Below are 14,687 nucleotides of genomic sequence, written 5' to 3'. Positions count from 1 at the left end.
TTTGGATACTGAGTTGGTGTAAACGATCACTTCTTTGAAGGAAACTGATGCAGTCATCAGGCGCAATAGGCATCAGCTAGATTGTGCGAGCCGCGAGGTGGGTAACTAGCTCTACGATTTCTGCAAACTCACATCCCTTGCGATGTGGCGCGATACTGCGCGACGAAGATGCATACGGCGTCAACGCCCTGGTTCTCCGATTCGTAGATTTATAACTGCCGTCTTATGCACGTCGCGTCCGGACATGCTCCCGAGGAACTCCAGTGATGGAATGTTTGAAGTCAGTAAGATGGTAACATGACCGACCGAGATGAACGTGGTGTGATTCGGGTCGCTATCTGGATAAAGAAGGATCAGGGTGGTTGATGAAGCTGAACGATAATTTGCTCACGCGCCAGACACGGAAGGGCTCTTCAATGTTGGATGCCAAGACGGGTTGAGAAGAGATGAGACGGACTGCGGAAATCGCTCAAATGATTGCGGGGTGAACATCAAATTAGCATGGCTTGGCGTCTTGGCCACCGCGCTAACACGTGCCTTTCGTGGGAGATCCCGAGGTCAGCGCCGAAGGTCCTGCGCGAATGTTTTAGGACAGCAAGAATGAATCAGACAGTGTGTACCAAAGCAGTGGGTATATTGAAGCAAAGACTGCTCTAGGGATAGCGAATGCCAAAACTACGAAGCCTAACCTCTCCTATTCATGCGACATGAACTACTAATGAGTGAAGTCCAGTACTCTAAACAACGTGGCTCTGCTCGACATGGGGCTCCTTCTCATCACCGAAGTTGTTGAGGCGCTCCTTAGCAGCTTGTCTGGCGATGGCGTCCATGTCCACAGGAGCCACAGCGGCAGGGCCGTCGAAGATACGGGCAATCTCCTCAAGTGTAGGTCCCTATTGTACGAATTAGCAATGTTATCCAAGTAGACTAGACATGTACGTACCTTGGTCTCGGGGTAGACGAAGTAGACAAAGACAAGCTCGACGGTGATCCAGAGAGTGTAGAAGAGAGCCAAGTTCCAGTGCTTGGGAAGGTTGTCCCATGCGACGGGGTTCGTCTGACCACCAACGGCGAGGATAGCCTGCACAGTGATGTTCATGATCATGAGACCCTTAGCACGGAGAGCGTAAGGCAGAATCTCGAGAGCGTAGGCAACGAGTAGACCAGACCAGGCGAAAGCGTAGAAAACACCGAAGATCCAGACGAAAGGAATCTGAGCGTAACCGGCTGCGGAGTTGGTGTCGCCGGAGTTCTCATAGATGGCGCAGGTGATGGTCCAGCAGACGAATGAGACGACCATACCAGTGGTTGCGCCGAGGAAGAGCGGGCGACGACCAACCTTGTCGATCAGGGTAGCTGCGTAGACGGACACACAGAGAGCCAAGATACGTTCACCACCGGTAAGCTAATCCAAATGTTAGTGAGTGTTTTCATGCCACAATTCAGCGATACTTACACCCATCTTCTGGTTCTCGCTGGTAATACCAGCACCCTCGTAGACCAAGTTGATGTAGTTGGAGAAGAGCGCGTTGCCAGAGTACTGGGAGATGATACCGAGAGAGATGAGAATGGCCAACCTCCATCGGTTACCCTTGGTCTTGACAAAATCGACGTAGCTGGAGTTCTTGTTGGCATCGGCTTCCAGACGAATGACCTCCCTCATCTCGACGTATTCGAACTGAACTGTGGCGTTGTTACGGTCACCTCCGGCATGGTAGTAGGCGAGAGTGTCTAGGGCCTCTTCGTAGCGCTCCTTGGAGATCAACCAACGTGGGCCTGGAAAGCAATGTCAGCGTATATTCGTTATGCAGTGTGGTGTTTGACTTACTCTCAGGAACCCACCAAAGGAAGCAGAGTTGGAGGAATGAAGGCAGAGCCTGAAGCAGAGTGATGGACCTCCAAGACCAGTGGTTGTCCGCCTGAGATGTACCCCATGCGATCCATGCGACGAAAAGAGCACCCAAGTTCCAGAGACAGTTGTATACGGCAGTGAAGATACCACGGTGCTGAGGATGGCAGATCTCGGTAAGAAGAATAGGCGAGCACATCTGGGCGAAAGAGTTACCGAAACCAAGAATGAAACGGCCACCCATGTAGATCTGCCAGTTCGTAGAGAAGGTCGAGACAAGGGCACCAGCAATCATGATGGAGCAGCCGACGGCGATTGGAATCTTACGTCCGGTCCACTGGGTCAGGAAGGGAACGAGGAAGAAGCTGACGATTGAACCGATGTTGTACATGTTGTTCATGAGACCCAGGCGGTTACCGGTAGGCTCATCAAAGTAGTCCTGCCATCTGCTCATCTGCTGCGAAGAGTTCATCATCATGCTGAAGATGGTCAGCAAATCCCGCTGCATTACTGGAAACTCCACTCACCCGTCATAACCAGTAGTGGCGGAGGCAATGCAAAGGACCGACGAGTGCCAGAACAGCTTTCGCATGTTTGGGTCCTTGTACCAAATGACCTTCTCGAACTCAGGCACATCCTCGCGGACGGCACTGTTGCCCTTGGCGGCTCCGACGTGCATACCGACCATCTTGAATAAAGAACGATGGAACTGTTAAGTGAAAGATTGACCGAAGTTCAGGACGAGTAGACTGTGCTACTGATGGGCGAAATCCCTTGGGGTTGAGAATGACCCTCGTCCGGCGTCGAGTACTTATATTCGATCCACCTCCACTGCAAGCGACCCCACACCCCGGATGGGAGATACTCCCATGCTTGTTCCACCGCGGGTTGACGGACATGGGTACCGCACTTTGCAGGAAGACTGCCTGACAGCAACGGTGGGAGGGACCAGTAAGATGATACCAAGAAATCTCCACCGAGCGATCTGTTGGCACCAGGCCCGTAGCGCCGTGGGACTAGACTTACAAGAACAGAGAAGTCCCGTCTTGTCATATCTAGGCATTGGACGCCAACGGAGGTATCCAACGTCCGATGCAAATTGCTGTCTCCCCATGGGGTGTTCGGCTGCCTTCCAGAAGTCTATAACCTGGTGGCGCTAGAACGTGTGACCACATTTGACAATAGACCCAGACACGGGTTGCTGTCATTCATTGGCCCTCGAAAGCGCCTTGATATTAACTTCGTGATAGCCAGATAGGACAAAAGCATGTTGCGTTTTGGAGACGCGACATGCGCAAAAGCGCCTGCTGGCGAGGTCTGGTGGTTCTATGCCTCGGTCTGCTTCAACTCATCAGATGATAGACTCCTCCATCATGAGATGTCGAAGCCGATCTGCCGAGTGATTTTCGCCATCAAGCCATGCGTTCCCCGATTCTGTTGCTATTCCGCTGTACCCAGCGTTGAGGCTTGAGACGCTCCCGGGCTTGATTGTAAGACGCCTCGATAACTCTGGATCCCCATCTGAACAGGCGACTCGTCCCGCGGATAATTTTGCTTAGCATCCGGTATGCCTCTTGGTGTTCTGCACTCAAGGCTTGGACGAACCAACCAAGAGTCCGCTCACGGTAGGTCAAGCTTACCATGCGATGCCAGGACCAGCCAAGATGGATAAATGGGCCTGCGCGCCGGATCTGGAGCTCGGTGACTGGACTTTGCAAAACAATTGTACTGACGAAGTCGTTTCATGGTTTTTCGCATTGGCAGACGTCGATAAGGCTCAGACGGCTTCGATGTACGCATGCGGATAGGGTGTGCAAATGGTTAGGGGGGAAGCCGCGCTGTGCATACGCGCAAGCGACGAGGCGGGACGGTGTCCAGGTGCACGTCGGAGCTATGTTGCAGGCCACGTGCAGCCTTGGCGGCATGCACCGGCGGCAGCCATGGGAGTAATCAATTGCGAGGTCGGTGCTCGTACTGATGCGACACATTCAATTTCCTGGGAGGCATACATCTGTAGAGAGTTCCACGCGCCGAGCTGTTGGAGTCGACAGTATATTGTTCATGCGCAAGCGAATGGGCTAGTGGGGCCCCTCTTTCCATCGCAGAACGCCCCACCCCGGTCCTCTACTCGCGTTGTACACTCATGTCGTGATTGATGGCGCTTAGAGACCTGATACCAAGCCTTGCCCTGACAAAGACGGGGCCCCGGTCGGCCGGGACTGCGCAGCTCACTCGATAGCGGATCACACATTTAACCGGCCACATCTGGTGGTGGCGTTGTGGTGGAATATTGCTACACGCCAAGCATGCTATTCTTCCTGGAGCGGAGAGCGGAAAGGCGGCACGGTGATGGATGAGACCTCTGTGTGAACAAGATTTTAACACTACTTACAGCCTTCATCGACAAAGTGCGATGTGGCACGGTGCGAAGACTGACCCAGCAGCAACGACGGGCCGGACTTTGAGCCTGTGCTCTCCAGGGCACCTCTGAGCTAATTCACGAGACGGCACAGCACAGTCGCCGCCTGTAATAAACGCACGTTCTGATGGGAAGACTTCTCGACAAGATGGCGGGCCACTGTCTTGAACACGACACCGACGCAAGGCCTTACTTCGTCTCCGGTAACGAGTTTCCGCGACCGAACGAAAGAGGAACTTTTCTACCACCCTTCAGCAACCTAGAATATGGCGGTTTCGAACAACAGAGTCCCAAGGAATTGTCAAACTTTACCGGTTACGAAATTCAGCGAAACATCTACAAAGGCGGAAGATTAGCGAGCGTGACGACTTCACAGCCGCCTTCTTGTCGTCACAGACACACATGCTCAGTGGACGGTGGCTATAAGAAGATATGGTGATGGGGTTGTGTCTTGTGCATGGCCCACAGCACCCGGTGAGGCAGACCAAACAAGATTTGAAGTTCCATAGAATGCATCGCCAGAAGATTAGAGACTTGACCATCAAAATCTAGGCTGATCAATTGCAAAGGGCTAATTCAGGCGCACTGTCCGTGAGCTCTACGTACCGCACGAGACCTTCCGTGATACTCTCTTGTCCACTCCAGTCATTCAATGCTCTTCTTGTCCCGCTCGATTTCCTATCTGTGTACTTTATACACTCCATCCAAAAGTGTTGTTTTCACGAAGTCTGGTCGGCTGACGAGTGTAGGCAAGCTTTACGATCTGCTTCGGGACTTTGCCTGCGAACTTCTGTTCTATGATTCTCCCCAAGCCCTCGGCCGCTTCCACGGCCATTCGACAGTAACACCCTGAGTGCTCAATGATGACTGCGTTGAGCGCGTCGAAGTCCAATATCCGAGCAAGCTTGTATTTGTTGAACAGCTCCTCACCCTCGGCAGGGTAACGGGTGAAATCGTCTTCGTAGTAGTCGTAGCCATCCTCGATTTCCAGTCTGATCAGATCGCTGCAGTGGAAGTTAAGCTTGATGGTACGCAGACCCTTGCATTCGAAAGCAAGTTCTAGATCAGCGTTCACACCGAACTCTTCCTTGAAGCGGCTGAAGAATCTGAAGTCCAAGTGACGAACGAGGTCAAAGCGGCTTGGCTCTACGGTCAGAAACGCGCGTGCAAACTGGTTATCGGCGTATGAGCAAATCATCATCTGTGAATTCTCGATGACGGTGGCAACTGTCTCGTCGAAGGTTCGTCGCGATGTATAGCAGAACTTGGGAAGAAACACGGGTCGAGCAGGGTTATTGCCCCTCCTGACTGCCTTGCGCACTTCCATCACGTTCGTATCGACATCGAGGGCAAGTTTCCAGATCTCGAGGCGGAGTTCAGTAGGCAATTCAAGGAATCCGTGAAACTTCGGCTTGATGGCAGGGGTTTCGTGGGCGTCTGCGACTGCGTCGCTCACTGGAGTCCACGGCTCGCCTTTAATGTATCTGGGCACTGAATATCGTAAGCATAGCTCGTGGTTCCTTGCATCCCATAACGACCTACCCTTCTTCGACCCGGGTAGCACGCCATGTCTCACTACCTCAGCCCAAGTCTGAAGATCTGAGTGCGAAGTACTGGAAGACGGGGTTGCAGTAATGGTTGAGCCCTGAAGATCGGGAAAGGTCACCGTGTCTAGTTGGAAAGTCGCTGCATCGTACGTGACGTTCATGCCAAATCGACTGCTGGCTACTGAGAAGGGGATGAGGACGACGGGCATGTTTGCGGTTTTCTGTACTGTTAGGAAAGGTCTTCGTATCAGAGGTTTGACTTACAGTGCAAAGAGAAATGAATGTAAGAGCCCGAATGGGTAGAAATCGTGAGACCAGGTCTATCGGTGTCTGTTCGTATACGCGAAATGAAGGCTCTACGTGTACGGGAGGTAGTGAGTGGTAGATGAAGCAGGGGATTCAGACTTCTGCCTCGCCCTTGTAGGACAGCGTGCCCAGCAGAATTTGCGACATTCCTCTTGGGAAAGCGTCTTTGTGCGTTCGAATCGTATGAAATGTGGCAGGTGTGGTTGGCTCGCCGTCTGTGGGCCATCGCAGTACCATGGAATAGAGGTGATGGAACCAATCTGCATCTCAGCCTTTCAGATATTCTCATCTGGATGTGGCCTCTCTTTGTACGCCTACGCAACTAGGTAATTTAGAATTTATGGACGTGCTCTTGCACTACCTTTCCACCTTCGATAACGCAGATATCCACACCAGCCGTAACACGCAGACTCTCAGTATCGAACAGGTACTCTTCATCTTTCTTCACTACCTCCAAGTAAAAAGGATCTTCGTAAGCCTTTTCGAAATCTTCGTACTTCCGCACCCAGAAGTCCGCCATGCCGTCGTACGAAAGAGTAGGCATGCTTAGGCGCGCTTTGTATCTAGATGTAGTATGATACTTGGAATGATCAGTATTGTTAGACAAATTGCGCAGCGTAAAGATTACGAGGGACTGCGCAAGTAGGGAGAGGAGATGGGCAAGCTAACTTGAACGTATTTGATGATGCCGTGACGCTGCAGCCATGATGTGATGAGAGGACCATGTTTGTTCGCCCAATGGTCGTTGAACTCATCTTCAGAAAGTTTAGCATTGCGGTTCGCAAAAACAGTGATGCGTATGAATTCTTCGGTCGACATGGTTGATGTTGCTTGAGTTGTCGCGAATGTGGCTGGCGTCCACGGGTGGCTGGTATGAGGATGCCCGCGGGCCGTGTCGATGACGCATCACTGCCTGCAGGAACCCTGATCGGCATCTACCACAAATGTACCGTTTGCGCGATTCAATGTGCTCTTTCGCGACCGACCACTTTGAACTACTGATGCGACGCTCACTATTGTACCTGTCGCTGCAGACCACGTCACCGGTTTACTTTTTGCACTGTACGCCCCGCCATGGCCCTGTAGAACGTTAAGGATGACGCTCCACCCCTCCACTGCGCTTTACAATCAATCACCAATCGCAGGCACGACCTTAGCTTCCAGACAACACATGAACAAAAGGGCCTTCTCACGTACGGCTAGCCGTAGCGCCCGCCATGGGGCGTTCTGTTACCCGTAGCCCCTCATTTAAAGGAACGGCGATGTTCGGTCGAGGCTGCGGAAGCTATTATCCGACTGCCGCATAATACCTAGGTAGAGTCGCAACGTTAACTATCAGAGCACTTCAGCTCCTGGGAAATCCCGATAAACAGTTATCAACTGCGGGAAACCAACACGATGGTGAAGTGTGAAACCAAAATGACGTCCATCGATCAGCCGCTAAACGGCAAGATACTCCTCATCACAGGAGGCGCATCTGGTACTCATACCAACCCCAATGACGGGAAGGCAGATATCTAACATGAATAGGAATTGGCCTTTGTGTGACAAAACAAGCACATGATCTCGGCGCACGCATCCTCGTCGCGGACCTCAAGACCACATCCGATTTCGATACCTTTGCTGCCAACAAGTCAAACATCCTCTACGTGCAATCTGACGTAACGCGATGGGCCGACTTCGATAAGCTCTTCGAAGCATGTGAAAAGCAATGGAACGACGTTCCCGATGCATACGCCATCTGCGCGGGACTGTTCGACCCACCGTTTTCAAACTTCTGGCAAGACCCCGAAGACCAAGGGTACAAGCAGGTGGAGGTCAACGTGAACCATCCAATCAAATTAACGAGATTGGCTATCAGGAAGAGTCTGGGGAAGGGCAAAAGGGCTAGTGTTTGTATCATCGTAAGTCATACCAACATATCATGGTCGACTCGAAGGGCCGTCACGTAGTCAATGGTAGCACGTCTAACACGAGAATAGGCGTCCGTGGCCGGCATTTCAGGCAACCTAGCAGCTCCGCTCTACTGTGCAACAAAACACGCTGTCGTGGGCTTCGTCAAGTCTCTCGGGGCGTCTGAGTCACTCACAGGCGTCAAGATTACCACTCTCTGTCCCGGTGCCGTGGCGACACCGTTGTTCGACGCTGCGAAACTCAAGCAATACTCCGTGACTACAGATAAAGCACTGACGCCAGACGCATGCGCGACGTCTTTGTTGGATCTGCTACAGAAGAAAGAGTACCCATGTGGCAGTGTACTAGAAATTACTCTTGGCGGGACGAGGCTTATCCCGGAATGGGGTGTGGAGCCGCCGAAAGGTGTGGGCTCGGGACAAGACCTGGATGAGCAGTTCATGACGAACATGCTCCAGCCTATCAACGACAAGTTAAATGCGGAGAAGGCGAAGGCATGAGGACACATATTGTACGGGGCGCGTGTGTATCATGTGTGGTATTGAAATCTCGCTACCAGATCACACTGAACAACGAAAAGTCAAAATAGGTCTGCAGCATACATCGAGATGAAACCATGCAAAGGAGGTGACCCAACGTCAACGTAGGCTCCAGGCTGATTAGGGTTTTGCAGTATACTTTCAGTATACTTCCCACATTCCTGACATCCCCGGCTTCCAATAGCCTCAACTCCCTAACAACCCCACATACCCTCCTTGCAGTCCCCTAAATCCCTCTTCTGAACCACCACCTTCTCTGCCTCTGTCTCTTCAAACAGTTTGCCGTGAGTGTGCCTCCATTTGTCGGGGATGACAACTTCGTCATCGGCATCGTTGTCGTTTGCCCGTGCGACAATGAAGTCGCTGGTGGTGATGAGGGGGAGAGTCCCCATGCCGCTTGGGATGTATGGGCGGGGGTTGGGGAACATAGGGAGGCTGAGTCCCAGGGTGATGAAGAGGGAGATGATGATGGTGTTGAAATACATCTTGTTGGTTGTGGTGGGGAGGCTTTTGGTTGGTGTGTTGTTTGGTTTTGGTTTGGTAGTAGTGGATGGTTTGTGGTATCCTTGAATTGTTTTGGCTTTGGATGTAAGATGTTTGCGTGATGGGAAGAAAGCTAAGAGGAACAGCAGAAGCAGGGTGTTATATACTAATGGGCGAATACGTAAATTCCATGGGATTTCAGTACCGTGGTCCAGATGTGGTCGAAATTCCGACTCCACCATGCTCTCTAAACATGGCTCAGTGATTGCTCTAGCCATACAAAGCGTTTCTGATCTGTATCACGCAGGGACTAACCAAAGTCTTGAGGTAGCCGGGTAAACTTCGGCTGGTTACCGGGGTGCACAAACTTATGGTGCCGTGAAGTAGTCGAGCACTTTCCGATATCCAATCGCTTTTGCAGCATTTACAATTCTGCGCTAATCCTACATGTCTACCCGAAGTTCGCGGGAAACACTCCTTCAGTGCCTGCCTTCGGCGCCTTCCTTTCATCAGCACAGCCCCTGCGCACCCCATCTTACCCTGCATTCTTAGCCCGGCTTTCTTCTCCGCATACTGCTCACGCAGAAGCTTCCAATCTGAACACGTGATATTATATCGCCAAGTTCGCTCACAGTGGGTCTTACCCTTTCCAAAGTCAAGCAACGTAACTACAAGAGAGCATCGAGATGTACGTCACCGGCTCTCGCGTCTGGATCACGAACACTGTATCTAGAAACTGACACCATCTGAAGGATGCGTTGCAGAATATATAGGTACCCGTCTCACATAATTGCGATGTTCTCAGTCTTGTATGCGGCAAGCGCAGCACATTTTTTGATTATATTGGTCGTAGCCATCACCGCTGTCTAGCATAACGAAGCTTCTCTTTGCAAACTACGTGGCTGGAATGTATGACTGCGCTTTGTTCATTGCAGACCCAGGAGGATACCGAGGTGTTGTGGTTTGCGCTCGCGCCTCACCTTCACTTTCACCTTCACGTCGGAATGATCTTCCTAAGCGAGACCCGAAGAGTGCGTCCGCTCCGGTAGCTCACCACCTGCAAATCGAGCGTCTTGCTTGTGCACTCAACACATCTCGAACCACAGCGCCCAGCGCCGCGATACCCGAAAATGGCAGAGAATCCGCGCCTTCAGATTGTGGATGCGGTCCAAAGGCAAGTGCCTCAAGCTCATACGTAAAGCCCAAAGCTGACCACTATCACAGCTGTTTCACATCCGGCGAATACACAGACCTGACCATCAAATGCGGAGCCGACATCCACAGAGTTCACAAGATCATCGTGTGCAAGCAAGTAGCCTTCTTCACTGGAGCTCTCAAGTTTGGTGGCAAGGTATGCATGGTAGATTCCCGAGGTCTGGCAAGAAGTGAATCTGACGACAAACAGGAAGCGCAGACCGATGTCATTGATCTCCCCGAGGACGAACCGAAAGTAATCGCCTCTCTCATCGAGTACCTTTACACGGGTAGGTACAAGGCCGACTCCTCTACAACCCCGAGGAATGAGCATACGAGCCCGATCACGCCCTCCAACATCGAAATTCATCGGTCTGAGGGTTGGGATGCCAAGAGTGACCCATATACGTATGATTTCCCGCATACTTGCACAGAGAAATGTGACGAGTGGACGGCATTGTGTCCCCATCATCGCTGCGAACTCGATAGCTGCGGTTTGGCTTGCAAGGCCTTCATCTGCGATGAATGCTGCTTCGTCGGGCGTCTTGGAGGACCCCAGCTTCTTAAGCACTCGAAGATGTATGCAATCGCTGACAAGTACGATGTCACTGGCCTCAAAGAGCTAGCAGTCAAGTACTTCAACGTCGCTCGCTATGGGTTTTGGGACGTGGAATCTTTCGCCCTCGCCATCGATCATGTCTTTTCTTCGACCCTTCCCGAGGACACCGGCTTGAGGTCGATAGTTATCGATACCATTTCTGACAATATGGTCCTAATGCACAAGGCGGAAATGCAGGCCATGGTGGCAGCTCATAGCGACCTGGCTGTGGGCGTTCTAATGACGAAGATATGTTAGACATCGAAGATGAAGAGGGATCATCAACAGCGACGCCACCGACAAGACCGGCGCGAATGAGGAAGAAGCTGATGAAGGCGAGGGTGCTGGAGATGAAGAAGTTGGTGCTCTCTGAACTCGCTACGGAGATGACACACTGCCGGCCCTCCGGTGTCATTATCATAATCGGCAGCGTACAAGCAGGCACTCAATAGTCGATACAACATGAAACCAACGCCCATCTCTTCCAACGCCTAAACACCGTTACATATAGCATTACTGCGTGATAGCCCTTAGTCCTTGCAATGTCAACCCAAACATAACTCCCCTCGCAACCCTAGGCTCCTGCAGACAATCAAACACCTTACCCAACGCCTCTCCACTAGCAGCCTGACCCATGACACTCGTAAGCGCTTGCGGCATACCATTCTCCACAAGCAACTTCCTCGCTTTGACCCTCAACTTCTCTTTCTCTTCATCGCTCATCTCTTTTGGCCATCCTTTGAGTTCTTCTTCGGTTGGCAGGCCGTTCTCGCGGATCTTTCTGATGTGATAGGCTAGGCCGGCGTCGGACGCGTTCCCGTCAAGCACGGTGGTCTGAAGGAGCGATGTGATGGAGGAGAGTTGTGGGTTTCCTGGGCGTAAGAGGAAGGATTTCGCGGCGTTGAGGAGGGTGCGACGGAGGGTCCAGGCGGAGGAGAGAGTGTAGAGTTCGTTTATGACGGCGAAGAAGAGCTCAATGAGAACGGTGGTTTCGGGCTCGGATAGTGGCGTGTGGGTGGTTGCTGCGCGTGGCCTCGACAAGGGTTTGGCCGGAGATGAGGTTAGCGATGTGGCCGAGGGTCGACGGGGTAGTGAGGGCACGGAGTCTGTTGATGGCCGCGAAGGTTTCTGAGGTGGGGTTGGTTCTGGTTGATTGCGCATAGTGCTATAGTCGTCGGAGATCTCGCTAGGCATTGGCGGTAGATTGATTAGTTGATCACCTCCCATCATGGGGCTGAGATCTTCGATCTTCTCGCGCATGCTTGGTGCGCGACTGTTACTTCGGGAGCCATATCTGGAAGACCTCCCCGAACGCTTGCCGTCCCCGTCAGGGTTGTACGATGGACGACGTTCCATGGGCGCCTCACGTCCTGGCTGCTGGTCGATGACGGGTGAGTGAGGATCGCGCACAGAGTCCATTGATGTGCGTTTGGTCACTAGCGATAACGTGCTCGGCGATCGAATATGCGTGGGTAGTTCGGAGACCGTCGACTCGGCTCTACTCTGTCGCGTTTGGATTGACGCCGTGTTAGACGATGTACGGCTTAGAGGACTTCCGGATGCGTTCGGAGTGGCGGCGTTGCTGATCGATTCGCGATTCTTCTTTCCTCCCAGTGGTGATGCTACGCTGCCTAGTACGCCTGTAACTCCACCGAAAAGAGCTTTGCCACCGCCAGCAACTTCCTTGGGTGCTTTTGAAAGTACGCCCATCATCCCTTTACCCACTGAGTCGAAGGTCTGGCCAGCCCATCCAATCCCTGGAAAGCCACCACTAGGTGTCTTTCCTGAACCCAATTCTTTGTCTAAGAAGCGCTTCATCCCTTCACTTTCAGCAAGTGGTTGGTACTTGACAGCATCGTTGAGGTAGCGCTCCAGCTCTCCACGCAAAGACGCCTTGGTGTGACCTTTCCACGGTGGCAGTGTAGCATGTGCTTCGTTGAAGCCAGAAGTTCCGGTGATAGCTGCTATCCGACGTATGACTTCGTGTAATGTCTCGAACTCGGCGTACTTGCGTGCTGTCATCCACCCGGTGTGATGGTTGGACTTTGGCTCGATCTGAATCAGATACTCTGCTGTGGGTTTGGCCTTGATAGTGCCCTTTTCTCCAGGCATGCTGTCATCAAAGATGGACATTGTGCTGTTGTGCAGGGTTAACGGTGGTGGTCTTTCCGCGGGTGCGTTGTCCATGAGCGCAGTAGGCGGTTGGGGCATTACAAGCTGATCAAAGCTTGTAAAAGCCTTCTTGACTTCCTGACCTGGTGGGTCTTCGGAACTTCTTGGTGGAGATGCTGGTGTGGTCTCTGAGAAGGACCGGCCAGAGAGACCTGAGATAGCCAAGTCTGAGTGCTCAACATCGCCATGCGCTTCGCCCTCAGAAGACGAGGGAGTAACTATGCCCTGGGTGGTGCTCTCGGACTGGTCATCGTTCAGGGTCGATGTAGACGCGCTTTGCTTTTGTTGCTCCTTCAGTCGCTTTGCGTCTTCCTCGGCGATCATCTGGCTCAGGAGCTGCGCTTCTCGCATCGCATCGTCCATAGCTTCTTGCGCCTTGCTCATCACACGCTTGTGCTCCCTCTTTTCAGCGGGGGTTGCCGTTCCTGCACCACCTAACTCGCTCTCCGCGTTCTCCTTGACACCTTGTAATTGTTCAGACGAGCCCTCAACGCCTGCGTCAATAGCATTGAGAAGCTCGGGCTCGCCCTCTTCCAGGAGATATACAATCCACCCGTTGATCCACTCTGGCTTGGAGCAGCTCACGACGATCATCTCAAGTATAAGTTTCGCGAGGATTTGATGCAGGAATAGCCGTGCCGGCACGCAGTTGTCTATGAGAGGTGCGATTAGCGTACGTGCATGAATTGTATATGGGAGTCGCTTACAGGTCTTCGGCTCAAGATAGTTCTGTAGAATATCTTCAGCAGCCACACTGAACTGCTTCATCTGGTAATCTGGGTCGAGGATGTTCGCTAGGGTGCTATCCCGCTTCATCTTGAGATATATATCGACCGCTTCGGTTGGCACATCACCGGGGGACGCTTGGATTGCGGCGGCGATCTCCTGCAGGAGTATGATCATGAAGGAGGATGAGCGCGTCACGAAGTCAAGGAAATTGTCGGCTGGTCGCTTTCGGGAGAGGTGTGCAGATATGGAAAGCACGAAGGCGGTCAGAGTCTGGCGGCACGAGTTCGGGAAAGTGTCTTCGGAAGGCAGTAGGGGTGAGTACCACCACCTGCGTTGCATTAGAACAGTATCTAGGCACTGCGCGGAGGACATACTTGACATAGTCACGAATGACTGCATCCGTCAACTCCGTCAGCGCAGCGGCAGTCTCGGGCTTGAAGTCTGAGTAGTCGAGCGTCTTGCCAGAGTACAGCTGCACATTGAAGTCGTAGCCGTCGTCTCCGGACTTGCCCTTGTCTGGTGTCTTGTCGTTCCGCCAATCGAGGACGCGCTGGGCGATATCGACGGCCAGCTCTCGCTTCCGCGCGTCGGCGCTCTTTCCCTGTGTCTCCTTGCTGTCGCCATGGTGCCCCTCCCACGTCGCGTGGAGGACTACGCCGCCTACCACGCCTATGAGCACCAACCCGACGCGGCCGAGAATGAGATATGTGCCTGCGCCGAGGCCAGCGAGACAGGCGCCGAGCGTCTCATTGCTGGCAGTCGCCAAGAAGTGTAAGGTGCGATCAGTGAGGGCCTTGAGGTCGAATGGAGGCGCGCCTGCCTCCGCCTTTGGTGCCTCCGGCGTCACGGCGGTGCTATCGCCGAGCGAGTCATGTTCGTGATCGAGTGCTGAGGGGGGCGGGCTCGGGGGTGGTGCTATGGGGTCGCTCATGGTGGC

At 52.8% G+C, this 14,687-nt stretch overlaps 6 protein-coding genes across 6 annotated transcripts; 2 read left to right on the top strand and 4 right to left on the bottom strand.

Moving 5' to 3' along the window:
- Positions 1-737: 737 nt before the first annotated feature.
- Positions 738-2,537, bottom strand: J4E84_007827 (uncharacterized protein; the record flags this gene model as incomplete). Its single annotated transcript, XM_049390406.1, has 5 exons — positions 738-893; positions 944-1,405; positions 1,457-1,776; positions 1,829-2,328; positions 2,377-2,537. 5 exons carry the CDS (start codon positions 2,535-2,537, stop codon positions 738-740), a joined length of 1,599 nt encoding a protein of 532 aa, XP_049241866.1.
- A 2,422-nt stretch (positions 2,538-4,959) lies between these two features.
- Positions 4,960-6,024, bottom strand: J4E84_007826 (uncharacterized protein; the record flags this gene model as incomplete). Its single annotated transcript, XM_049390405.1, has 1 exon — positions 4,960-6,024. The coding sequence occupies one exon, from the start codon at positions 6,022-6,024 to the stop codon at positions 4,960-4,962; it is 1,065 nt and encodes a 354-aa protein (XP_049241865.1).
- Positions 6,025-6,452: 428 nt separating this feature from the next.
- J4E84_007825 (uncharacterized protein) lies at positions 6,453-6,940 on the bottom strand (the record flags this gene model as incomplete). Its single annotated transcript, XM_049390404.1, has 2 exons — positions 6,453-6,684; positions 6,750-6,940. The coding sequence occupies 2 exons, from the start codon at positions 6,938-6,940 to the stop codon at positions 6,453-6,455; spliced, it is 423 nt and encodes a 140-aa protein (XP_049241864.1).
- Positions 6,941-7,519: 579 nt separating this feature from the next.
- Positions 7,520-8,535, top strand: J4E84_007824 (uncharacterized protein; the record flags this gene model as incomplete). Its single annotated transcript, XM_049390403.1, has 3 exons — positions 7,520-7,601; positions 7,652-8,025; positions 8,104-8,535. 3 exons carry the CDS (start codon positions 7,520-7,522, stop codon positions 8,533-8,535), a joined length of 888 nt encoding a protein of 295 aa, XP_049241863.1.
- A 1,652-nt stretch (positions 8,536-10,187) lies between these two features.
- On the top strand, positions 10,188-11,301 carry J4E84_007823 (uncharacterized protein; the record flags this gene model as incomplete). Its single annotated transcript, XM_049390402.1, has 4 exons — positions 10,188-10,252; positions 10,282-10,408; positions 10,463-10,541; positions 11,138-11,301. 4 exons carry the CDS (start codon positions 10,188-10,190, stop codon positions 11,299-11,301), a joined length of 435 nt encoding a protein of 144 aa, XP_049241862.1.
- A 61-nt stretch (positions 11,302-11,362) lies between these two features.
- On the bottom strand, positions 11,363-14,681 carry J4E84_007822 (uncharacterized protein; the record flags this gene model as incomplete). Its single annotated transcript, XM_049390401.1, has 3 exons — positions 11,363-13,674; positions 13,729-14,078; positions 14,125-14,681. The coding sequence occupies 3 exons, from the start codon at positions 14,679-14,681 to the stop codon at positions 11,363-11,365; spliced, it is 3,219 nt and encodes a 1,072-aa protein (XP_049241861.1).
- Between the last annotated feature and the right edge of the window lie 6 nt (positions 14,682-14,687).

This window comes from Alternaria hordeiaustralica (genome assembly GCF_023758085.1).
Source record: "Alternaria hordeiaustralica strain BMP 2776 chromosome Unknown scaffold_18, whole genome shotgun sequence".
NCBI lineage: Eukaryota > Fungi > Ascomycota > Dothideomycetes > Pleosporales > Pleosporaceae > Alternaria > Alternaria hordeiaustralica.
Note: the sequence above shows the minus strand (reverse complement) of the source record. Positions and strands in the feature narration are given on the sequence as shown.